We start from the raw sequence: 25,150 nt of genomic DNA on the forward strand, positions 1-25,150 counted from the left end.
GACTGCTGAACCGTTACTCTCGCTTCACGTCGGTAGTTTAACGGCGGCGTTCCGGGAGAACCTTCATGGAGGAAACGTGAAGTTTTTACCGGAGAGAACCGGAGGAGACGGAGGAGACAACTTTTCCCGCGGTAAGACGAACTACCGTAACTAACCTGTACCGTTTACTTCTGCCGGTGGACGTTACCGGGCAGACTTTCCGTTAGTAAGCGGGAGTTTAACGGTCGTATAAAATGGCGCAGAAAGACTTTTTATGTGTTTTATTCTTCCGTTGTTGTGGTCACTTCGCGCCGCCAGCCTTTTGTCCCCGCGGCTCGCGCCTCCGTTCCCATGGTGAAGCTTCTTCAGCTCGCGAGACTCTCCGGACGGAGCCGAGAGGGTCTCCGTCAACGTTCGTGTTTACATTTCCAGAAGTTCTTTTAGTGGCCACGAACACCTCCGATTTAACATTAAAACGTAAAAAAAATCATCTCTCATACAGAATCAACAAACATCACAACAATCATTTTACTTGTATAGAAGACGTTTAAATGAGAATATCTTCTGCTTTCAGATGGTAAATAAAGTGTTTTACTTTCACTGAATCACCTCATATTTCACATTAAAACCACTTTGTCGTCCATGTTGTTTGATCAGTAATGAAATAATTGACAGACTCATCAGAACGGGAGCAGCTGTCATTGAATTCCTGACATTCCTGCCTGACAAATGACTGAAACCATTTCTGTCAATCATCTGATCAGGTCATTGATTGACAGCTGCAGCTCTGTGACCTGGTTATGGAGGAGAATGTTTTAATTGTGACTGACAGGTGAGAGATGAACACTTGGAAACATCTCATCTGTTCAGAAGTGATAAAGAGCAGCGGAAGATGATGAAGATGATGGTGGGACATTCAGGGAGATGATTACTGATTATATAAGAGAGAAAAGACGAGGGGGCGTGGCCACAGAGGGTCACGTGTTCAACATGTTGACTAAACAGCCCATCTTCATCGGCATGATGAGCGTCACCTTTTCCAGGAAACAGATCTCAGAGATCTGGAACATGTATAATTAAAATCCACCACAGAAGAAGAATCATTGCAGTGATTTATTAACATGTCTGAAGACTGAGGGTTTAACATGTAAACACGTTTAAAATCAACACGTAAGAACGTTTAAAATTAACACGTAAACATGTTTAAAATCAACACGTAAGAATGTGTAAAATCAACACGTAAACATGTTTAAAATCAACACTTAAAACACATGTAAAATCAACACGTAAGAACGTGTAAAATCAACTCGTAAGAACGTTTAAAATCAACACGTAAGAACGTGTAAAATCAACACGTAAACATGTTTAAAATCAACGTGTAAACATGTTTAAAATCAACACTTAAAACACATGTAAAATCAACACGTAAGAACGTGTAAAATCAACTCGTAAGAATGTGTAAAATCAACACGTAAACATGTTTAAAATCAACACGTAAGCATGTTTAAAATCAACACTTAAACATGTTTAAAAAGAACACGTAAGAACGTTTAAAATCAACACGTAAACATGTTTAAAATCAACACGTAAGAATGTGTAAAATCAACACTTAAAACACGTGTAAAATCAACACTTAAACATGTTTAAAATCAACACTTAAAACACGTGTAAAATCAACACTTAAACATGTTTAAAATCAACACGTAAGAACGTTTAAAATCAACACGTAAACATGTTCAAAATCAACACTTAAAACGTGTAAAATCAACACTTAAACATGCTTAAAATCAACACGTAAGAACGTTTAAAATCAACACGTAAACATGTTCAAAATCAACACTTAAAACGTGTAAAATCAACATGTAAGAATGTTTAAAATCACAGGTAAACATGTTTAAAATCAACACTTAAACATGTTTAAAATCAACACGTAAGAACGTTTAAAATCAACACGTAAACATGTCTAAAATCAACACGTAAAAACATTTAAAATCAACACGTAAAACCTGTTTAAAATCAACACGTAAAAACATTTAAAATGAACACTTAAAATCAACACATAAAACCTGTTTAAAATCAACACGTAAAACACATTTTAAATCAACACGTAAACACGTTTAAAATCAACAAGTAGACACGTTTAAAATCATCAAGTAGACACGTTTAAAATCATCAAGTAGACATTTTTAAAATCAACATGTAAACATGTTTAAAATCAACAGGTAAAACCTGTTTAAAATCAACATGTAAAACCTGTTTAAAATCAACACGTAAACACGTTTAAAATCAACAAGTAGACACGTTTAAAATCAACACGTAAACATGTTTAAAATCAACACTTAAAACACGTGTAAAATCAACACGTAAACATGTCTAAAATCAACACGTAAAACACGTTTAAAATCAACACGTAAACATGTTTAAAATCAACAAGTAGACACGTTTAAAATCAACACGTAAAACACGTTTAAAATCAACAAGGAAACACGTTTAAAATCAACAAGTAGACACGTTTAAAATCAACATGTAAACATGTTTTAAATCAACACGTAAACATGTTTAAAATCAACACATTTAATATCAATATATATGACCATGTTTGTAATCATGTCAGTAGCTTCTTGTTTAAACTTCTGTCATTCATCAATGAGATCTGATCCGAAGTTGTTTCCTGTCATGTGACTCCACTGATGTCACACCTGATGTCATCCCCTGTTGTTTCCTCCAGGTGTGCGTACCTGTGCTTTCTCTGCAGGTGTGGCAGCGTCATGTGTTGCGATGGAGGAGGCGGAGCAAAGCCGCTACGTCGCCCAGCTGAAGGCGGAGTTCGACAGCTGCGACACGACAGCCAGCGGCTTCCTGGACCGAGACGAGCTGACGGAGCTCTGCAGGAAACTGCAGCTGGACGCACAACTGGACACACTGCTGGACACACTGCTGGGGGGGGGGGCACACACACAGGTAACACACTTTACACACTCTACACAACCTAACTACACACGAACACACAAGCTGCAGGGAGGAAGAACATCCAGCAGGTTATCAATGAGCTGATTTATTGATCAGCTGTTTGTTTACTAGAATTAATAAAGTGAATTATGTGTGTGTGTGTGTGTGTGTGTGTGTGTGTGTGTGTGTGTGTGTGTGTGTGTGTGTGTGTGTGTGTGTGTGTGTCCTCAGGTGGACTTTGACAAGTTCAAAGAAGGATTCGTGGACGTCCTGTCTCGCTCTCTGGACTTCAGCACCTCAGAGGACGACAGCAGCTACCTGGAGCCAGGTGAGACACCAGGGGGAGGAGTCAGGGACGGGTAGGAGTCCAGGTGAGACACCAGGGGGAGGAGTCGGGGGGGTCTAGGTGAGACATTAGGGGTAGGTGTCAGGGAGGGGGAGGAGACAGAGAGTCCAGGTGAGACATCAGGGGGAGGAGACATCAAGGGGGAGGAGCCTCTCTGAGCTGCTGAGGTTGTATCAGTATATATGCAGATGTTTCCTCTTCCTCCCTCAGTCGTTCCCGAGGAGGTGAAGCCGAAGTTCGTGAAGGGGGCGAAGCATTACGGCCGGCGCTCTCGTCCCGACAGCCAGCCGGATGCCTTGGAGGACTCTCGTCCGTCCAGAACCGAAGCGTCCGACTCACCGGCTGCCGGACGCAGGGCCAAACTGAGACGGGCCACGTCTCTGGAGAGTGTCGAGGTGAGACACTCACTCCCTCTCCTCCATGTTTGTTTTATTTATTTCCACAAGTCGACTTCCTGCTCCTCCTCTGAGTATCGACGTTCAGATGGTCGTGATCTTTGTGGAGTGGAAATCACTGCATGGGCTCTGGAACACTTGTGAAAACCATCGTCTGTGACCACAGTTCATCGCTGCGTCCACAAATGATGTTAAAACTCTCCAAAGAAGAAACCAGATAGAAACATGATCCAGACACCTCTGACCTCTGACCTCTGAGGGTGGAGGTTTTTCAGGAAGTGGATGGAGAGGAATGTGTCTGCTGCTGTTTCTCAGTCTGGAGCCTCTTTAACAACTCACTGATCTACTGCTGATACATGGAGGGATACAGTACTACTGCTCTTCATCATCGCCATCACCATCCTCATCACCATTATCATCATCATCACCACCATCCTCATCGTCATCATCATTGTCATCATCATTACCACCATCATCATTATCTGCATCATCATCACCATCATCATTACCATCATCCTCATCATTCTCGTCATTATCATCATCACCATCATCATCATCATCATTACCATCATCCTCATCATCATTATCATTATTATTATCATCATCTTCATTACCATCATTATCATTATCATCATCATCCTCATCATCATCATCATTACCACCATCATCATTCATTACCACATCATCATCCTCATCATTATCCTCTTAGTCATCATCATCATTATCACCATCCTCTTCATCATCATCATCATCATCACCATAATCATTGACACACACACACACACACACACACACACACCCTCTCCAGCCTGCTGCTAGTTGAACTGACCTCTGACCTCTATGTTTCCTCTGCAGAGTCTGAAGTCTGACGACGAGACAGGAAGTCAGAAGGACCTGCAGACACCCTTTCAGTCTAAAGGTACTGGTTTAAAATAAACACTTGTAGTGATCAGCTGGTGTTCAGCTCTCAGCTCCATTAATGGGCTTCATCCGCTGAGGCTGAATGCTCCACAACCCAGTCAGTGGGCCTTTAAAACGCTGTGTGCAGGTCATCAGCTGGAGGGGGCGGAGCTGGGCGGAGGAGGAAGGGGGGGGTGTGTCCTGACGGCAGCATGTGATCACCTGACTCTGCAGCACCTCCACACTGAGGTAAGGATACACCTGAGCAGATGTTCACCTGTCTCTTCATCTCTTCATGTTTGTCTTCATCTCTTCATGTCTTCATCTCTTCACCTCTTCATGTTTGTCTTCATGTGTTCATCTCTTCATCTCTTCATGTCTTCATCTCTTCATGTTTGTCTTCATCTTTTCATATATTCATGTCTTCATCTCTTCATGTTTGTCTTCATGTCTTCATCTCTTCATGTCTTTATCTCTTCATGTTTGTCTTCATGTCTTCATCTCTTCATTTTGTCTTCATGTCTTCATCTCTTCATGTTTGTCTTCATCTCTTCATGTTTGTCTTCATCTCTTCATGTCTGTCTTCATGTCTTCATGTCTTCATGTCTTCATGTTTGTCTTCATCTCTTCATGTCTTCATCTCTTCATGTTTGTCTTCGTCTCTTCATGTTTTCATCTCTTCATGTTTGTCTTCATCTCTTTATGTCTTCATCTCTTTATGTCTTCATGTTTGTCTTCATTTCTTCATGTTTTCATCTCTTAATGTTTGTCTTCATGTCTTCATCTCTTCATCTCTTTATGTCTTCATCTCTTCATGTCTTCATCTCTTCATGTCTTCATCTCTTCATCTCTTTATGTCTTCATCTCTTCATGTCTTCATCTCTTCATGTTTGTCTTCATCTCTTCATGTTTGTCTTCATCTCTTCATGTTTTCATCTCTTCATGTTTGTCTTCATCTCTTCATGTCTTCATCTCTTTATGTCTTCATCTCTTCATCTCTTTATGTCTTCATCTCTTCATGTCTTTATCTCTTCATGTGTTCATCTCCTCATGTCTTCATGTCTGCTTCCGTGTTGGCAGGACGTGGATGAGCTGCTCAGGAAGCTGCACGCCGACCTGGACGGCAGAATCAGCATCACCGAGTTCAGGAGAGTTCTCTGTGGCTCCGCCCCCATCCTATGCTCCACCCCCATTCGATCAGCAGACCTGCAGAGGGCGCCGCACAAGGTGAGACACACAGAACACACTGCGATACTCAGAATCCTGCAGTACTGCCCTGCAGAGGTTGAACAGGTGAGGAGTAGGTGTGTGATGTCATCAGCTCGGTGGTCGTTGTCAATACATCGATCGATGGGTTGAACATGTTTCCTCTGTTCACATTAAAGAAGCTTCTCATTACAATATTCAACAGTCCTGATCAACAGACTGACTTCTCTATAAACATTGATCAGCTGATCGATCAGCTGCAGAGCATTGATCAGTTTCTCTGTAGAATGATAAAGTTTATTTTTCATATCAAGATCCTGTCAGGAATTGAAAAGATCAATAAAGACTTGTCATGATGTCCAGCTGTTAGTTTACCAGCTGCTCCTGAACGCACCACCTCTTCCTGACCAATCAGGAGCTTCTGCTGCAGCTGTCAATCATCAGGCCAATCAGGCTGCATGGTCTTGGACAGGTGCTGCAGGTGGAGCTGGTCAGACAGGTGGAGGAGAGGTGGAGGTGATGTGGAGGTGATGTACTGCACATCCGGCCTGATGTCTGGCTGCGGTCTGTTAACATGGGTGAGGACGGACAGGAGGAGAACTTCCTGCTACACTCAGGTGATCCAACAACTCAGCAGAACCAGAACTAGCCGGTTCTTTAAAAGGAGTTCAAACCTGGTTTAGGACTGAGGTTGGACCTGGTTTAGGACTGTGGCTGGATCTGGTTTAGGACTAAGTTTAGACCTGATTTAGGACTAAGGTTGGACCTGGTTTAGGACTGAGTTTAGACCTGGTTTAGGACTGAGGTTAGACGTGGTTTAGGACTGAGGTTAGACCTGGTTTAGGACTGAGGTCAGACCTGGTTTAGGACTAAGGTTAGACCTAGTTTAGGACTAAGGTTAGACCTAGTTTAGAACTGACCTAGTTTAGGACTGAGGTTAGACCTGGTGTATAACCGACCTGGTTTAGGACTGAGGTTAGACCTGTTTTAGGACTGACCTGGTTTAGGACTGAGGTTAGACCAGGATTAGGACCTAAGGTTAGACCTGGTTTAGGACTGAGGTTGGACCTGGTTTAGGACTGAGGTTGGACCTGGTTTAGGACTGACCTGGTTTAGGACTAAGGTTAGACCTTGTTTAGAACTGACCTGGTTTAGGACTGATGTTAGACCTGGATTAGGACTGAGGTTAGACGTGGTTTAGGACTGACCTGGTTTAGGACTAAGGTTAAACCTGGTGTATAACTGACCTGGTTTAGGACTGAGGTTAGACCTGGTTTATAACTGAGGTTGGACCTGGTTTCAACTGGTTTCAGATGTGGTTTTGAACCTGGTTTTAAACAATTTCAAACAAACACTAATTATTTCCAGCTTTAACGAGGAACCACAGGAAGAAAATTTAAATAAATTTTAAATTACTAAGAAATTAAAAGTGATTAAAGTTCATGAATGAAACCGAAGAGTTTCTGAATCTCGGTTATGAACATGTTTAACTCCTCTCTGAACTGTGTTCCTGGGACTCAGGACGGTGACCTTTGACCTCAGGTTCACGTGCTCTGCAGTTTGTGGTCTCAGATTTAATCAGATTAAAGTTCCACCAGAATGTTTGTTCCTGCAGACATGAGACCTGTTTCTCTGGAGACTCATGTTGTCTGTCCTCTAGCTGTCCTCTAACTGTCCTCTGTCTGTCCTGTTAACGGTCCTCTGTCTGTCCTCTTAACGGTCCTCTGTCTGTCCTCTTAATGGTCCTCTGTCCTCTAACTGTCCTCTGTATGTCCTCTAACTGTCCCCTGTCTCTCTACCTGTCCCCCGTGTCTGCTGGTCCATGTAGTTTCCGGCGGTCCCAGAGGAGATGTCGGTCCGGTCCACGTCTCCGTCCCTGCTGACGGCCACCATGGGACATAGAGTCCTCAGCCGGCTGGACGACGGGTCGGGATGTACCAGTCCGGAGAGGGTGGTCTCTGTTTGGACCGAGGAGGGGATCCGGAACAGCCGGGACATCCTGCAGGTCAGTATGAACCAGACCGGGGTATGCAGGTAGGTATGGACCAGATGGAAGAATGAATGAATGAACGTGTCTCTGTGTCCAGATTCTGGACTTCCCCCTGGAGGAGCGTCTCAGTCTGGTCGATCTGACTCTGGCACTGGACAACGAGCTGCTGGTCAGTGGGAACGGGATCCACCAGGCGGCGCTCATTTCCTACAAGACTGAGATCCAGCACCTGCAGTAGGTGTCACACAACTTCCTGTTTCCTGTTCAATGGGCTTCTTCTGAAGTGGTCTGTTTATATTCTAGACCATAATATGGATCATTATCTAATTATTATCATTATGATCATCATCTAATGGATCAATAATAAGTGTTCAGTCATCACCACGCTTAGACTGGAAACAGTGTTACATGTCCTCCTCCTTCCCCACTTCCTCCACTTCCACTTCCTCCTCCTTCCCCACTTCCTCCACCTCCACTTCCTCCTCCTTCCTCACTTTCTCCACCTCCACTTCCTCCTCCTTCCCCACCTCCCCAACCCCCACTTCCTCCTCCTTCTCTACCTCCTCAACCTTTCCTACCCCACCTCCTCCTCCACTTCCTCCTTCACCACCTCCACCTCCTCTACTTCCACCTCTATTTCCTCCTCCTCCACCTCCTCTACTTTCACCTCCTCCACTTCCTCCTCCTCCTCCACCTCCTCAGAGAGGAGGTGGAGGAGGCGTGCAGGCAGCGTGATAAGATGCGTGCGGACCTGGAACAGGCGGATCAAAGGAACCTGCAGCTGATCAGAGAGGTTGACGACCGCCATGTCACCATGGAGACGCTCAACCAGACCCGGATCAGGTCAGTCTCACCTCTCGTTACACTGACCGGGTACAGAGACGGGTACAGAGACGGGTTGGGCCGTGGCGCTGACGGGCCGCTCTCTGATTGGCAGGGACCTGGAGCAGGACTTCCGTGATAGGCTGGCGGCTCTACGCAGTCAGTCGGAGCAGGAGAGCGAGGCGCTGCTGCAGCAGGAGGAGAGAGAGCACAGTGCGCTGCAGGAGCAGCTGCAGCTGCTCAGAGCGCAGGAGGCGGGGCTTCAGGAGGAGCTGTGCAGCACCAGACAGGTGAGTTACCTGCGGAGGGAAACCTGCCTCCTCCTGTTTCTGATTATAAACCTGCTTAAAGTCTGTCAGAATCTCGTTTCTCTCTGCAGAGCTCCCTGCTCTCTACCTGCCGGTCAGATAACTTCGCCCCCCTCAGGTACTGAGAGCTGTGCTGTGTTTCAGGAGAACAGCCGGCTGGAGGAGGAGTTTAACGCTGCCCGGCTGCAGCTGACTGAAGCCCAGAGCTCCGTGAACCGACTGCAGAGTGACCTGGACCACCTGCTGCATGACAAGGTAAGATCACACACCTGGACACCTGTCAGTACCACACCTGAGTCTGTGAGGCTGATCTGATCACACTGTGGCATGTCCACACCTGTTGTTACCGAATTTCCCCACTATGGGATTAATAAAGTCAAATTTAATCTTAACACCTGTGTGTGTGTGTGTGTGTGTGTGTGTGTGTGTGTGTGTGTGTGTGTGTGTGTGTGTGTGTGTGTGTGTGTGTGTGTGTGTGTGTGTGTGTGTGTGTGTGTGTGTGTGTGTAGGTGTTGGGTAACCCTCTTCCTTGTAGCTGCTGAATCATTAATGAAAGTTTTCTCTGTGACTTCACTTCATTCTTAACATCTCTGTTCTGTCTATTGGTCTTTATTTGTTATTTTAAATCAGCTGCAGCTTCAGTTGAAGGATTGATTCATTGATTGTTTAACAGCTGTTTTGTTTTGATTGACAGTTCGGCAGCTTGGACCCGGCTGGCGCTGGTCTGTGTCAGGAGGAGCGATTCACAGAGATCGTCAAAGATTACGAGCTGCAGTGCAGGGTAAGGCTTTTATTCTGAAGAGATCAGTGTGGGTTTTATTGTCGCTTTATTCTGACGAGTGTTTTCAGACTTTTATTCTGAAGGTATCCTGTGTGTTTTCAGACTTTTATTCTGAAGGTATCCTGTGTGTTTTCAGACTTTTATTCTGAAGGTATCCTGTGTGTTTTCAGACTTTTAGTCTTTAGTCTTTCAGACATCTCCTGGATTCAGACTAAGCATCCCGGTGCATTTTTGTTAGTTACTGGAGACTTTAACCAGTCTGGATAAAGTCCTGCCAACTTTGCACCAGTATGTGAACTGCCCCACAAGGAACAATAAAACTCTGGACTTACTGTATGCTAATGCCATGGATGCATACAGTACTACTGCCCCCCCCCCTTGGTAGATCGGACCACAACCTGGTCCTGCTGACTCCCAGGTATGTTCCTCTGGTGCAGAGGCAGCCTGTGACCACCAGAACTGTGAGGAGGTGGACACAGGAGGCTAAAGAAGCCCTGCAGGACTGCTTTGAGTCCACAGACTGGAATGTGCTGTTTGGACCACATGGGGAGGACATCAACAGCAGGACGGACTGTATCACAGAATACATCAAATTCTGTGAACACACCACCGTACCATCCCGGACTGTAAAATGCTTCCCCAACAATAAACCATGGATCACCAGTGACCTGAAAGTTCTTCTTAATAAGAAGAAAGCAGCCTTCAGGTCTGGGGACAGGGAGGAGCTCAGGAGAGTGCAGCGCCACTTGAAGGAGAAGCTCAGGGAGTGCAAGGACTCCTACAGGAGGAAGCTGGAGGCCAAACTCCAGCAGAACAACGTGAGGGAGGTGTGGACCGGTATGAAGGAGATTACTGGGTTCAAGGGGAGAGAGAGACAACCAGGGGGAACCTGGAGAGGAACAACCAGGGGGAACCTGGAGAGGAACAACCAGGGGGAACCTGGAGAGGTCAAATGAACTAAACTGTTTCTTCAACAGGTTTAGTTCACCACCCTCATCTGTCTCCTCCACACCTCACACCTCCCAAACACCTCTGCTGCCTCCCCCCCTCCCCACTCTGCACCCCCTGGTGAGCTGCATAGAGCCCTCAATCTCAAAGGGCTCTTCCTCCATCAACAACTTGACCCCCCCCCCCACACACACACACACACACACACCCCCCTCACCCCCCTCTCTGTGACTACTGGCCAGGTTAGGGACAGCTGGAGAGAATCCACCAGCGCAAGGCTGCAGGACCTGACGGCATCAGCCCCGTGGTCCTGAAGACCTGCGCCGTCCAGCTGGCTGAGGTCCTGCAACACCTCTTCAACCTGAGCCTGAAGCAGGAGGAGGTCCCGGTGCTGTGGAAGACGTCCTGCCTGGTTCCTGTCCCCAAGAAGACGACTCCATCCGGCCTCAACGACTACCGACCAGTTGCCCTCACATCTCATGTGATGAAGGTGCTGGAGAGGCTGGTTTTGGCCCACCTCAGGCCGCTGGTGAAATCTTCTCTGGACCCTCTACAATTTGCATACCAGCCTCGTGTGGGAGTGGACGACGCCATCATCTACCTGCTGCAACGAGCTCAGTCTCACCTGGATGGAACCGGTGAATCTGTGAGAATCACTTTCTTTGATTTCTCCAGTGCATTCAACACCATCCAACCACTGCTGCTGAGTGAGAACCTGCGGGTGGTGGGGGGGGGGGGTGGACACGTCCACCGCCTCCTGGATCACTGACTACCTGACAGGCAGACCACAGTTTGTCCGTCTGGGCAGTGTGCTGTCTGATACGGTGGTCAGTGGTACTGGAGCTCCTCAGGGAACTGTTCTGTCTCCTTCCTGTTCACCTTCTACACCACTGACTTCCAGAACAACTCAGAGTCCTGCCATCTGCAGAAGTTCTCTGATGACTCTGCAGTGGTCGGATGTATAAGAGATGGACGGGAGGAGGAGTACAGGGCAGTAGTGGAGGACTTTGTGGAGTGGGCTGGTAGAAATCACCTGCTCCTGAACGTGGCCAAGACCAGAGAGATGGTGGTCGACTTCAGGAGGAAGACGACGGCTCCACTACCGCTGAGAGTTCTGGGAGAGGAGGTGGACATGGTTGAGGAGTACAAGTACCTGGTGTCTCCATGACAACAGACTGAACTGGAAGACCAACATCAATGCTGTCTACAAGAAGGTGATGAGTCGACTCTTTTTCTTGAGGAAACTTCGATCCTTCAATGTGTGCAGCATGATGCTGGAGATGTTCTACCATCTGTTGTGGCCAGTGCTTTGTACTTCGCTGGGGTCTGCTGGGGGAGCAGCATTGGAGCCGGAGACACCAACAGACTTAACAAACTGGTTAAGAAGGCCGGCTCCATCATCGGCTGCAAACTGGACAGCCTGGAAAAGGAGGTGGAGAGGAGGACGCTGAACAAACTATTGTCCATATTGGATAATCCTGTCCACCCTCTCCACCACCTGCTGCAGGGACAGCGGAGCACTTTCTCTAAAAGATTCCTCCAGCTCCGCTGTCACAAGGACAGATACAAGAGATCATTCCTGTCCACTGCAATAAGACTGTACAATAACTCACCTCTGGCTAAATCCATCACAGTACAATAACACTGTTGACTGTGTTTCTTGGTTTGTTTGTATATAATATATATAGATATATACTGTACTGTATGTATATATATGTTGACTGTGTTCTTGGTTTGTTTGTATATAATATATATAGATATATAATGTACTGTATAAACTGCATTTTATATTTATATTTTTTTACTGCTATTTACTGCTATTTTATTGCTTTTCTATTATTATATTATATTCTAGTATTTTATTCTATTATTTCTATTATTATCTTATTGCTTCTGTATGCTGCTGTAGCGAAAAAAATTTCCCCTCGGGGATTAATAAAGTAAATACCTACCTACCTACCTTTTATTCTGGGATCCATGTGTTTTCAGACTTTTATTCTGAAGGGATCTGTGTATTTTCAGACTTTTATTCTGAAGGGATTCATGTGTTCTCAGACTTTTATTCTGAAGGGATCAGTGTGTTTTCAGACTGGTTGTTTTTGGTTGCTGATTAGTTCAAATTGAAAACACTTTAAACCAGTTTCCATGTACACATTCATATTCTGTGTCCCTGAACACATCATGCTCTGATGTCTGTCTTTCTGTCTGTGCACCTGAACGCCTCGTGCTGGTTGGACAGAGAATCAAGGTGAGCAGCAGCAGCTGTCAGTCAGCAGACATCTCTGCTGCATTTCTGCTGCATCTCTGCTGCATCTCTGCTGCATCTCTGTGTCTTTGACTCCATCTTGTTATAAAACGGCAGTCTGGAGTTTTTCTCTGTTTGTGTTTCTGACTGTAAAATAATTAAAGAAGTCAACGGCACATTGTTTCCTACCGGTCCTCAACCTGACAACCTGTGTGTGTGTGTGTGTGTGTGTGTGTGTGTGTGTGTGTGTGTGTGTGTGTGTGTGTGTGTGTGTGTGTGTGTGCTGCATTCAGGAGCTGCGGGACAGGAACGATGAGCTGAGCTCAGAGGTGGAGCTGCTGAAGACTCAGAGGAGCAACAGGAAATGGAGACGACCAGCAGGAGGAGGAGGGGGCATCGACAGCAGCTGGAGACAACACAACTACACACTACACACCTCTGGTAACACAACTACACACTACACACCTCTGGTAACACAACTACACACTACACACCTCCGGTAACACAACTACACACTACACACCTCCAGTAACAGAACTACACAACACAACTACACAACCCATCAGCTGTTTGAGCACACTCACCTGCAGGGACCTGCTCCGGCCACCAGGTGGAGCCACTTCCTCTGTTTTACATATACAGATGGATTTATTGATCAATTGGATGTATTTGAACGTCAGTATCAATCAATCAGTATCACTCCTGATCGATGTGATCAGAAACAAACAGCAGCTGCAAACAACAACAACACAACAGGAAGTTAAGAACCAGGAGATTCTGACTGGATCAACAGGTTCAACCTGAGCAGGTAGTAACGAGGACACGCCCACCATGCACACACACACACACACACACACACACACACACACACACACACACACACACACACACACACACACACACACACACACACACACACACACAGTCGCCAGTCTGCAGGTGTCCCTCGATGTGTCTCCGTCATGTCTCTCTGAGTCTCTGTCCGTCTGTCACTGAGCTTCTGTCTCCCTTCCTGTTGCCATTTCACATTTTTGTTGTTGTTTGTTCGTTTAGACGACTCGGACATGAAGCGCTCATCTCCACGGGTCAGAAAGAAGCTGCAGCTAGACGATAAAGCAGGTGAAACACACACGCACACGCTGAAGGTTTTGTTATGGGTCACCTGATCAAAGATGGTGGCTTTCAGAACTGTTCAGTCCACTGGGTTTTGGACTCTTGAGGTCAGGAGACGAGGCGGCGGTGGTGGAGGAGGAGCTTCAGTTCTGACACTTGTGTCTCTGGATGGGTTGACTGTGATTGGCCGAGGCACCTGTCCGTCAAACAAACAGTCACCCTTGTCTCCCGCCTCTCCCTCAGCTCTGGGCTCGCTGGACGTCTCCAGCTCCACCTCCGGTCCCGCCGTCAGCATCCAGACAGAACTGGCTCTGGAGCAGCTGAAACAGAACCACAACCAGGAGCTGCAGCAGCTCAACGTCCAGCTGGAGACACAGGTAACCGTGGGAACCAGGGGAACCATGGGAACCGACACAGATGTTCAATGTCTTATTTTGATGTTTTTATTCATCCATTCATTCATTCCCACTCCTCCTCTCCCTCCTCTTCTTCCTCCTGCTCCTCCTCCCCATCCTCCTCCTCCTCCCCTTCCTCCTCTTCCTCTCTCTTTCTCCCCCTCCTTTTCCTCCTCCTCTTCCTCCGCCCCCTCCTCCTGCTCCTCCAGGTGAACTACTATGAACGCAGCCTGGACCTGATGAGGAACAACATGGAGGTTGAGCGTAAAGACATCTGTCAGGCCTTCAAGGTAAAAACACAGAAAACACTAAATTAAACTCTTCTGTTGCTCCGTCCATATCTATATATATATATATATATATATATATATATATATATATAGATAGCTATAGATATAGAGATAGATAGCTATAGAGATAGATATAGAGATATATAGAGATAGATAGCTATAGACATAGAGATATATAGAGATAGATAGATATAGAGGTATATAGAGATAGGTACAGAGATAGATAAATACAGTGAAGGAAATAATGATTTGATCTTTTGCCGATTTTGTAAGTTTGCCCTCTGACAAAGAAATGAACGGTCTATAATTGTAATGGAGGTTTATTATAACAGAGACAGAATATCAAAACAAAATCCAGAAAATCACATCATATAAAAGTTATAAATTGATTTGCATCTGATTGTGTGAAATAAGTATTTGATCCCGTAGCAGAACATGACTCAGTACTTGGTGCAGAAAGCGTTGTTGACGAGGTCAGAGGTCAAACATTTCTGGTAGTTGGTCTCCAGGTTTGAACATCTCAGGAGGGATGTTGTTCACTCCTCTTTGCAGATCCTCCAAATCCTTTAGGTTTCCAGGCTGTTGCTCGGCAACAGGAAGCTTCAGCTCCCTCCACAGATGTTCTTTGGGATGAAGGTCCGGAGACCGGCTCGACCTCTCTGTGACCTTCATGTGCTTCTTCTTGAGCCGCTCCTTTGTTGTCTCGTCGTATGTTTTGGGTCATTGTGGTGCTGAAGACCGTCCACGACCCGTCTTCAGTGTCCCGGCTGAGGGAAGGAGGTCGTCCCCCAAGATGTCCCGGTACGTGGCCCTGTCCTTCCTCCCCTCGATGTGGTGAAGTCGTCCTGTCCCCTCAGCAGAGAAACACCCCCAAAGCAGAATGTCTCCACCTCCATGTTGGACGGTGGGACAGTGGGGACGGTGTTCTCAGGTTCTAGTCAGCGTTTCTCTTCCTCCAAACACGGCGAGTCCAGTTGATGCCAAAGAGCTGGATGTTGGTCTCCTCTGACCACGTCACCTTCTCCAAGCCTTCTCTGAATCCTTCAGGTGTTCGTTGGTAAACTTCAGACGGGTCTGTCCATGTGTCTTCTTGAGCCGGGGGACCTCGCAGCGTTGCAGGATCTTAATCCATGACGGCATCGTGTGTTACCGATGGTTTCCATGGTGACTGTGGTCCCAGCTGTCTGGAGATCATGAACAAGTTCCTCTGTAGTTCTGGTCTGATCCCTCACCTTCCTCATGATCACCGATACCCCACCAGGCCAGATCTCCATGGAGCCCCGGGCCGAGGAGATCCAGACCGAGGAGATCCAGACCGAGGAGATCCATGCCATTTAGTGTTTCTTCCATTTCCCAATAATCTCACCAACAGTTGTCTCCTTCTCACCGAGCTGCTGGCTGGTGGTCTTGTAGTCCATTCCAGTCTCATGCAGGTCTACGATCTGTCCCTGACGTCCTGAGACAGCTGTTTGGTCTCCATGGTGGACAGGTTGGAATCTGATTGATTGATTCTGTGGACAGGACTTTTATACAGGTAAGGAGTTGAGACAGGTGTCTTTTATACAGGTAAGGAGTTGAGACGGGTGTCTTTTATACAGGTAAGGAGTTGAGATGGGTGTGTTTTATACAGGTGACGAGTTGAGACGGGTGTCTTTTATACAGGAAAGGAGTTGAGATGGATGTCTTTTATACAGGTAACGAGTTGGTGTCTTTTATATACATATATATTGCCTCTATTAAAATAAACCTCCATTACAATTATAGACCATTCATTTCTTTGTCAGTGGGCAAACTTACAAAATCGGCAAGAGATCAAATAATTATTTCCTTCACTGTATATATATATATATATCTCGATATATATGTGTGTGTATATATATATATTAATATACATAGATATATTTGAATAAAGTTGTGGTGGTGATCCGTCAGCTGGAGATCAGTGAGCTGGAGGAGCAGAAGTCGGAGGCGGAGCAGCAGCTGAAGGAGGCTCTGGACAAACTGCACACTCAGATCCAGTCAGGAGGAGGAGGGGGGCGGAGCCACGAGCAGGAGCGCAGGTGAGGAAGACGATGCTGCAGAGTTCCTTTACTGTGGACCTTTTCTCCTCCTCTGTCGTCTCGGTCCTCTGACCTCGTCTGTTTTCCCAGGATGCAGCGGGAGCACGCCGAGCTGGAGCAGAACTTCGCCAGAGAGATCGGTAACCTGGTCCAGAAGCTGAGCGCCGAGAAGGACCAGCTGGAGGCGGAGCTAAAGCTGAAGATGGACCAGGAGGTGATGCTGGTCAGGTGGGTGATGATGTCACAGCTCCAGAAATGTTGAATTTTGTTGTTGTTGTTATGACTGTTATTATTATTAATATTCTTACTATTATTAATATAATTCTTATTATTATTACTGTTATTATTAATAATATTATTGTTATTACCATAACTATTATTACTTAGCATTATTAATAATATTGTTATTAATATAATTATAATTATTACTATTATTATTAGAATTATTAATACTATGACTATTATTATTACTTATTATTATTAATATTATTAATAATAACATTATAGTTACTATTATGACTATATTATTACTACTACTACTTTTATTATGACTAATATTATTATTACTATAATTATTATTACTACTACTACTACTACTTTTATTATTATTATTAATATTATTGAACATGTTTATGATGCACAGCAGCTCGTCCCACTAACAGATGATGGTGTAAACAGATCAAAGGTAACCGTTATTATTTATATCTCTGATCTTTAATATCCTGCTGAGTGAGTCCGACTCTGAACAACTGGACCCTCCGTGTGTCCGGAGGTTCTGGTGACGGCTGAACGAAGCTGTGCGTCTGAGCAGGGAGGAGTCGGAGGAGCAGCTCCGTCAGATGAAGCTGCAGCACGGAGAGACGCAGCGCCGCCTCCTCCACCATCTTCACCGGGAGCGCCAGCAGCTGCAGGAGCAGAGAGGATTCTGGGAGAAGCTGCAGAGCGAGGAGCAGGCCGGTGAGGAGCAGGCTGGCAAGGAGCAGGCCAGGATCTGCACCCAGTTCTCCTCTGACAAGAAGAGGGCGGAGGAGCAGCACGAGGAGGAGGTGCGACACCTGAAGGAGCAGCTGGCAGGTTTACAGGAGGCCACGCAGACCTCCAGCCAATCAGAGGCCAGTTTAGAGGCAGAGCTGGCCGCTTGTCGCGGGCGGTGCTTGGGGTTGGAGGCCAGGCTGGAGGAGAGCATCGCCTTCCTGGCGTCCCATGAGGGTCTGAACAGACGGCTGGAGGAGGAGCTGCAGCTGCTGAGGAGCAGGGAGGAGGAGCTCCAGGCTCAGGTGGCGCAGCTGAGGGCAGAGCTTGGAGACCTGCAGGAGGTGGCCGATAACCTCAGCCAGCAGGAGGCGTTGCTCCGTGCCGAAGACCACACCGTCGCCTCCCTCCGTGCCGAGGTGGACGACCTGCAGGAGGTGCTCAGGAGCCGGGCCGAGGCCGTCTGTAGGCTCACCGCCGAACTGGAGTCCCTGAAGACAGACCGGGCCCGGCTGATCCAGGATCTGAAGGACCAGGCCATGGCCGTGGACCACCTGCAGCTGCAGCTGGACGGCGTCTTCGAGGAGCTGGACCGCAGGAGGAGCAGCGAGGAGGCGCTGCAGGGCGATCTGGAGCAGGAGCGGAGCAGAACCTCGCAGCTCCGGTACAGTCTGGCCGAGGAGAAGGAGGAGGCGGTCCGTCTGGGCCAGGAGAACCGGACCTACGCCCGGCTGGCCGACCAGCTCTCCACCCAGATCGTGGAGATGGAGGAGGAGATCTCCTCCCTCAGAGACCTCCTCCGGGACCTCAGCTCCCAGCTCAACGGAACCGCAGACCTGGTCCTGGACCTCCGCAGGCAGCTCAACTCCAGAACCAGCCAGGAGGATCGGCTGCAGGCCGAGTCGGCAGACCGGCAGACCCTGCAGGACTCCCAGGACCAGCTGGACCTGGTCAGACAGCAGGTGGTCCAGCTGCAGGGGGCCCTGCAGGACTCCCAGAACCAGCTGAGGAGGACGGAAGTGGACTTTGAGGGACAGAAGACGAAGACGAGGCAGCAGCTGATGGAGCTGGAGAGGCTGGTTCTGGATCTGGAGGAGGTGATGGACCCGGCCAGTCCACACAGGTTTGTGGAGCATGAGCCGGCCTCAGAGGACCAGAACCTGGTCCGACCTGTGACTAACCTCCGTCTGCTCGATCCAGAACCTTACAGCTGAATGAAATTCCCACAATGCACTGCTGCAGACTGACCGTGGAATGTTTAACTCTTCATCTCATCTCTAACCCAATGACATCATGCATGAGACGGACATACAGACCCACGTCTCCATCCTCATGTCTGTCCTCATGTTTGTCCTCCTGTCTCTGTCCTCCTGTCTGTCTTCTCAGATCTTTGATTAAACGATTATGATGATGATGACAAGACTAGAAGCTGTGTCTGACAGGATGAAGATTAAATGTAGACAGTAGACACAGACAGTAGAGACATCCAGTTTGTCCAACATGTCTCTGATGAAGCTCTGAGAACTGGGAGGAGCTACAGATTGACTGATGATCAGCTGACGACAGCTCATGGATGAAATTTAGAGACACTGACGATCAATCAGGAGCTCTGTCAGTCTGAGACTCCTCCCACCTCTCAGCGGTCTCCTGAACCATCGAGTCACCTGATGTTCACTTCATGACATCATGAAATCACCTCTGATTGGTCCCCTGATCATCAGTCAGCTGACTGTCTGACTGGTTCTGACCTGGTTCTGTTTCACCTGCAGGGCTCAGCTGGAGGAGGTTCGGTCAGAGAATACCGCTCTGCAGGAGAGACTGAACCTGCTGCAGCAGGAGCTCCACGGCCTGGAGGACGAGGTGGCCAAGAGGAGGTGAGTTAATCACTGAACATCTGAATGACTCACCTGAACGACTCCTCCTAAACTAGACCTTGTGCTGCTTCCTGTTTCAGGAGGAAACAGGAGGAGATGGAGAGAGAGCACCAGAGGAGCAGAGAGGAAGAGGAGAGGCTACACAAAGAGGTGAGACCAGACTCCATTAAAAAAAACTGCTGATTTAAGAGCAGTCTGCAACCTGACCAACATCTTTTGGTTCTTCATCCTCTCATCCTCCTTCTCCGCAGAACTCTAAGTACCGTGAGGAGGTTCTGGATCTGAGCAGTAGGAACCTGCAGCTGAGCAATGACAACGCAGAGCTGAGCGCCCGTCTCCGTGGAGACCAGGAGTCGGTCCGGATGCTGCGGGAGCGCCTGGCAATGGTATCCAGGGAGCAGGACGAGGAGGGAGCTGAGGTGAGTGGAGCGTCACTTTCTGACCTGTCACGTGACTTTCAGACACACGGTGACAGACGTGTTCAATAGAGGATCTTTGACAGGTGACAGAACTGCTATGTTTGCAGGTGAAGCGGCTGCAGGACGCAGCGATGCAGCAGGAGAGAGAGAACAGGATGCAGCAGACGGCCTGGAGGCAGGAGAGAGAGGAGATGGAGAGAGATCTGAGAGGATGCAGGGACAAGGTGCACACATATATATATACACACATGCACGCACGCATGCATATATACACTGCTCCAAAAAATAAAGGGAACACTTAAACAACTCAATGTAACTCCAATCAATCCCACTTCTGTGAAATCAACTTGTCCAGTTAGGATCAACACTGATTGAGGATCAGTTTCACCTGCTGTTGTACAAATGGAACAAACAACAGGTGGAAATGAGGCAATTATCAAGACAACCCTATAAAGGAACGGTTCTGCAGGTGGTGACCACAGACCGTTTCTCTGTCCTCGTCCTTTCTGGATGATCGTTGGTCCCTTTTGCATTTTGCCAGTGTCCTCACCACTAGAGGGAGCATGAGGTGTCTCCAACCCACAGAAGTTGTTCAGGTAGTGCAGCTCATCCAGGATGGCACATCAATGCACGCTGTGGCAAGAAGGTTTGCTGTGTCTGTCAGCACAGTGTCAAGAGGACGGAGGACATACCGGGAGACGGGCCGGTCCACCAGGAGACGTGGAGGGGGCCGTAGGAGGACAACAACCCGGCAGCGGGACCGCTATCTGCTCCTTTGTGCAAGGAGGAGCAGGAGGAGCGCTGCCAGAGCCCTACAAAATGACCTCCAGCAGGCCACTAATGTGCATGTTTCTGCTCAAACTGTCAGAAACAGACTCCATGAGGACGGTACGAGGGCCCGACGTCCACAAGTGGGGTCTGTGCTCACAGCCCGACACCGTGCGGGGAGACCGGACTTTACCGGAGAACACCGAGATCGGCAGCTTCTCCGTCGGCGCCCTGCGGTCTTCACGGATGAGAGCAGGTTCACACTGAGCACGTGTGACAGACGTGACGGAGTCTGGAGACGCCGTGGAGAACGTTCTGCTGCCTGCAACATCCTCCAGCGGGACCGGTTCGGCGGCGGGTCAGCGACGGTCTGGGGAGGCGTTTCTTCGGAGGGCAGCGCAGCCCTCCGTGTGCTAGCCAGAGGTACCCTGACTGCCATTAGGTCCCGGGATGAGATCCTCAGACCCGTTGAAGACCATCTGCTGGTGCAGCGGGTCCCGGGTTCTTCTGATGCAGGACAATGCTCGGCCTCATGTGGCTGGAGTGTGTCAGCGGTTCCTGCACGATGAAGGCATCGACGCTACGAACCGGCCCGCCCGTCCCCCAGACCCGAATCCAATCCAGCACATCCGGGACATCGCGTCTCGTTCCGTCCGCCGACGCCACGTCCACCGCAGACTGTCCGGGAGTGGACCGATGCTTTGATCCAGGTCTGGGAGGAGATCCCTCAGGAGAACATCCGTAGTCTCATCAGGAGCATGCCCAGGCGTTGTAGGGAGTGATACAGGCACGTGGAGGACACACACACTACTGAGACTCATTTGGACTTGTCTTCAGGAATTCCACAGAAGTTGGATCAGCCTGTGATCTGATTTTTCCACTTTTATTTGGAGTATGATTCTGAATCCAAACCTCCATGGATAATGATTCTGATTTCCATTGATCATTCTGATGTTATTTTGTTCTCAACACATTCCACTATGTCATGAATCAAGATTTGAACTGGAATATTTCATTCTTTGAGATCTAGGATGTGTTGTTTAAGTGTTCCCTTTATTTTTTGGAGCAGTGTATCCATATATATACACGCACACACACACACACACACACACATATATGTAGTACAGTAAACAGCATAACAGGAAACATGACAGTAAACAAATTCAATTCAACTTTATTTATATAGCGCCAAATCACAACACAGGTTATTTCATGGCACTTAACACATTAAAGTCTTTACATCAAGACGTTACAATATTATACAGAGAACAACACAACACAACACAACCATGATAGCATCACATAACACCCTGCACACACACACCTGACCGCTGACCATCTTTGTGTGTCCTTTTGTCGTTGTGGTCAGGTGGAGAAGCTGCAGAAGTGTGTGATGTCTCTGGAGTCGGAGGCGGAGCTACTACGCTCTCAGCTCCAATCTGTTAATCAGGAGAAACTGGGCCACACCCAGGAAGTGACCGAGCTGCAGAAGAATCTGCAGGACGCACACAGCAAGGTGAGTTTAACCTGTCAGGTGTGATGATGATCTCATGTGTCATGTTCTTCATCCTCCTCCTCTTCATCAGTTTCTTTTCAGGAGCAGAAACCAAAACAATCTAATGTTTGCCCACCTCTGAGTCTGGTTCTGTTAACAGATGTTCTCCACCTCTGAGTCTGGTTCTGTCGGAGGTTTCTTCCTGTTAAAGAGGAGTTTTTCCTCCTACCTTATGTGGGAATTGTTGAATTGTTTCTCTGTTTAATGTTGTAAAGTTCTGCTGTAAATACTTTAATGTGTTAATGAAATAACCTGTTTGTTCAATAAAATTTTATTTAATTGAAATTGAATCATCACTTCCTGTCAGGTGGAGGAGCTGGAGGCAGGCCTTAGCACGCAGATAAAAGAGAAGGAGGAGCTCCGTCAGGTGCTGGAGGAACAGGAGGAGACCCACAAACTGAGAGTCCAGAACCAGGAGATCCAACACCAGGTACCGTACAGGTAGACCGAGGGGCAGGGCCGGGGCCGAGGGCGGGGCCGGGGGCCGATCTCTGACTCTTAAAGCTGATTGGTCCGTGTCTCTGTCAGCTGACGGAGCAGCAGAACCTGAAGATCCGAATGGATGAGGTGGAGGCGTCTCGGACCCAGGCTCAGGACCAGGTCAGAACCAGAACTACAGACTTCCTGGTTGACTTCCTTTTTGACTTCCTTTTCGACTTCCTGGTTAACTTCCTGGTTGACATCCTGGTCTTGTGCAGGCGGTGCGTGCGGACGCCGCCCTCAGCCAGGTTCAGGCGCAGCACCTGCGTCAGCTGCAGGAGGTGCAGCAGCGGGAGGGCGGCCGCAGAGAGCAGGTGGAGGTGCTGCAGGCGCGGCTGGAGGAGGAGCAGTGGAGGAGTCAGCAGCTGGAGGAGGAGCAGAGGAGGAGTCGGCAGCTGGAGGAGGCGCTGAGGCTGCAGGCGCAGCAGAACAGCTCCCAGATCAGCATGAAGCAGGTCGGTCAGGGGTCAAAGGTCAGCTTTGTCTTTATTCTAGTCTCAGAGACGCCGTGACCTGTGACCCCGGTCTGGGCTGTGTTGCATTCAGGACCAGTACGAGAAGGCGATGTGCAGCCTGCAGCGGAGGATGGAGGAGCAGGAGACACAGCTGAAGGCCGTCCGTCTGCTCCTGCAGGAGAATGTGCAGCAGCTCCGAGACCAGGTGAGTCCCACTGTCCCCCACCGTCCCCTGCCATCCCCCAATTTCCCCCGCCTTCCCTCAACCTCTCCCAACATCCCCCAACCTCTCCAACCGTCCCCTGCCATCCCCCAACGTCCCCCGCTGTGCCCCAACCTCTCCCAACGTCCCCCGACCTCTCCCAACGTCCCCTGCCATCCCCCAACGTCCCCCGCCGTCCCCCAACCTCTCCCAACGTCCCCCAACCTCTCCAACCATCCCCTGCCATCCCCCGCCGTGCCCCAACCTCTCCCAACGTCCCCTGCCATCCCCCAACGTCCCCCCCAACCTCTCCCAACGTCCCCCAACCTCTCCAACCGTCCCCTGCCATCCCCCAACGTCCCCCGCCGTGCCCCAACCTCTCCCAACGTCCCCGTCATCCCCCAACGTCCCCCGCCGTCCCTCAACCTCTCCCAATGTCCCCCAACATCCCCCAACCTCTCCCAACCTCCCCCAACCTCTCCAATCGTCCCCCGTCATCCCCCAATGTCCCCCGCCGTCCCCCAACCTCTCCCAACGTACCCCAACATCCCCCAACCTCTCCCAACATCCCCCAACCTTTCCAACCGTCCCCTGCCATCCCCCAATGTCCCCCGCCGTCCCCCAACATCCCCCAACCTCTCCCAAGGTCCCCCGCCGTCCACCAGTGTGCACGGCGCTCTGACTGATGTGTCATGTTTCCTGCAGCTCTCCAAGAACAGCCGGAGCAGCGCACTGCTGAAGGACGTGTACGGAGAGAACTCTGCGCTGATGGCGGCGCTGCAGGTCACCGAGCAGCGGCAGAAACACGCAGAGAAGAAGAACGTCCTGCTGGAGGACAAGATCCGTGCTCTCAATCAGCTGCTGAGGGACATCGTCCCCGCCGCGCTCGCCACATAACCGGCTGCTGCTCCGAGGTCGGGTTCCGATGTCTGGTTCTGATCGGTCTGTCGGATCAGCTGATCGGAGAACCAGAGGGGTCACGAGGAGTCAGCTGATTGATCAACAAATACTCTGATCAGCCAACGATCAATTCTTTAAAAACATTTTCTGTTTTTAAAAACGACACAGAAAATGTTTCACATTTTATTTTGAAAAATAAGTAAATAATCGTTTGATTATCAGAGTAGCTGCTGATTAATTTCCTGTTTTATCAATTAATCAACTGATTGTCACGGCAACAGTCTGAACCCGAAATGAAGCAGCTTCAACAAGGATATGGACAGATGTCCAACGTGAAGCTAGCGTAGCTTAGCACAAAGACTGGGAGGGGAGGGAAACGGTTAGCTCCATGGAGACACATTCTTCACGTAAAGGTTATTGAGGAATTCTTCATGCTGAGTTTTCAGGTGGAGGTGGTTCAGTAGGTTGTGGGCGTGGCCTTTCAGCTGAGTCATCCCCCTTCTCACCTGTTCAGCAGGTGTTCTGTGTTCGCTGCTTCACAGAAACAAGTTTTTCAGTATTATGTAACCTGATGTTTTCTTTTATATTTTTACGTTCATTGACTTTTATTTTTGTGACGGTCGAGTCCGGTTATATATCAATGAAATAATAAAAGTGTCCTGATCAGAGAGACCTGCTCCTCTCTGCTCTGTTCTATTTCCCACCTGTTCAGGTAACACGAACCAAAGACCGGGACGGTCACCATGACAATCACATTAAATTATCTTCGTATCACTTTGCGTCCTCATTTTTAAACGG

The 25,150-nt window shown here is 48.4% G+C and overlaps 1 protein-coding gene across 2 annotated transcripts; it reads left to right on the forward strand.

The window, feature by feature from the left end:
- Positions 1–25,020, forward strand: ninl (ninein-like). 2 transcript variants are annotated; one of them, XM_069723760.1, is made up of 30 exons: positions 1–131; positions 2,708–2,940; positions 3,160–3,256; positions 3,485–3,669; positions 4,525–4,588; positions 4,718–4,818; positions 5,650–5,796; positions 7,604–7,780; positions 7,863–7,999; positions 8,468–8,608; positions 8,703–8,877; positions 9,040–9,150; positions 9,590–9,676; positions 13,163–13,310; positions 13,923–13,988; positions 14,226–14,359; positions 14,587–14,667; positions 16,600–16,727; positions 16,818–16,955; positions 17,539–18,822; positions 19,469–19,573; positions 19,654–19,723; positions 19,825–19,992; positions 20,100–20,216; positions 22,130–22,276; positions 22,623–22,745; positions 22,844–22,915; positions 23,014–23,250; positions 23,342–23,455; positions 24,158–25,020. In XM_069723760.1, the coding sequence occupies exons 2-30, from the start codon at positions 2,758–2,760 to the stop codon at positions 24,347–24,349; spliced, it is 4,929 nt and encodes a 1,642-aa protein (XP_069579861.1). In that variant the 5' UTR covers positions 1–131; positions 2,708–2,757; the 3' UTR covers positions 24,350–25,020. The 2 variants fall into 2 exon arrangements, with proteins under 2 accessions (XP_069579861.1, XP_069579862.1); XM_069723761.1 differs by having other exon boundaries at positions 2,735–2,940.
- The last annotated feature ends 130 nt before the right edge of the window (positions 25,021–25,150 follow it).

The sequence above is a fragment of the Brachyistius frenatus genome, unplaced genomic scaffold (genome assembly GCF_029030835.1).
Source record: "Brachyistius frenatus isolate BFR_SWC_R1_liver_20210118 unplaced genomic scaffold, ASM2903083v1 Contig_344, whole genome shotgun sequence".
Taxonomy (NCBI): Eukaryota; Metazoa; Chordata; class Actinopteri; family Embiotocidae; genus Brachyistius; species Brachyistius frenatus.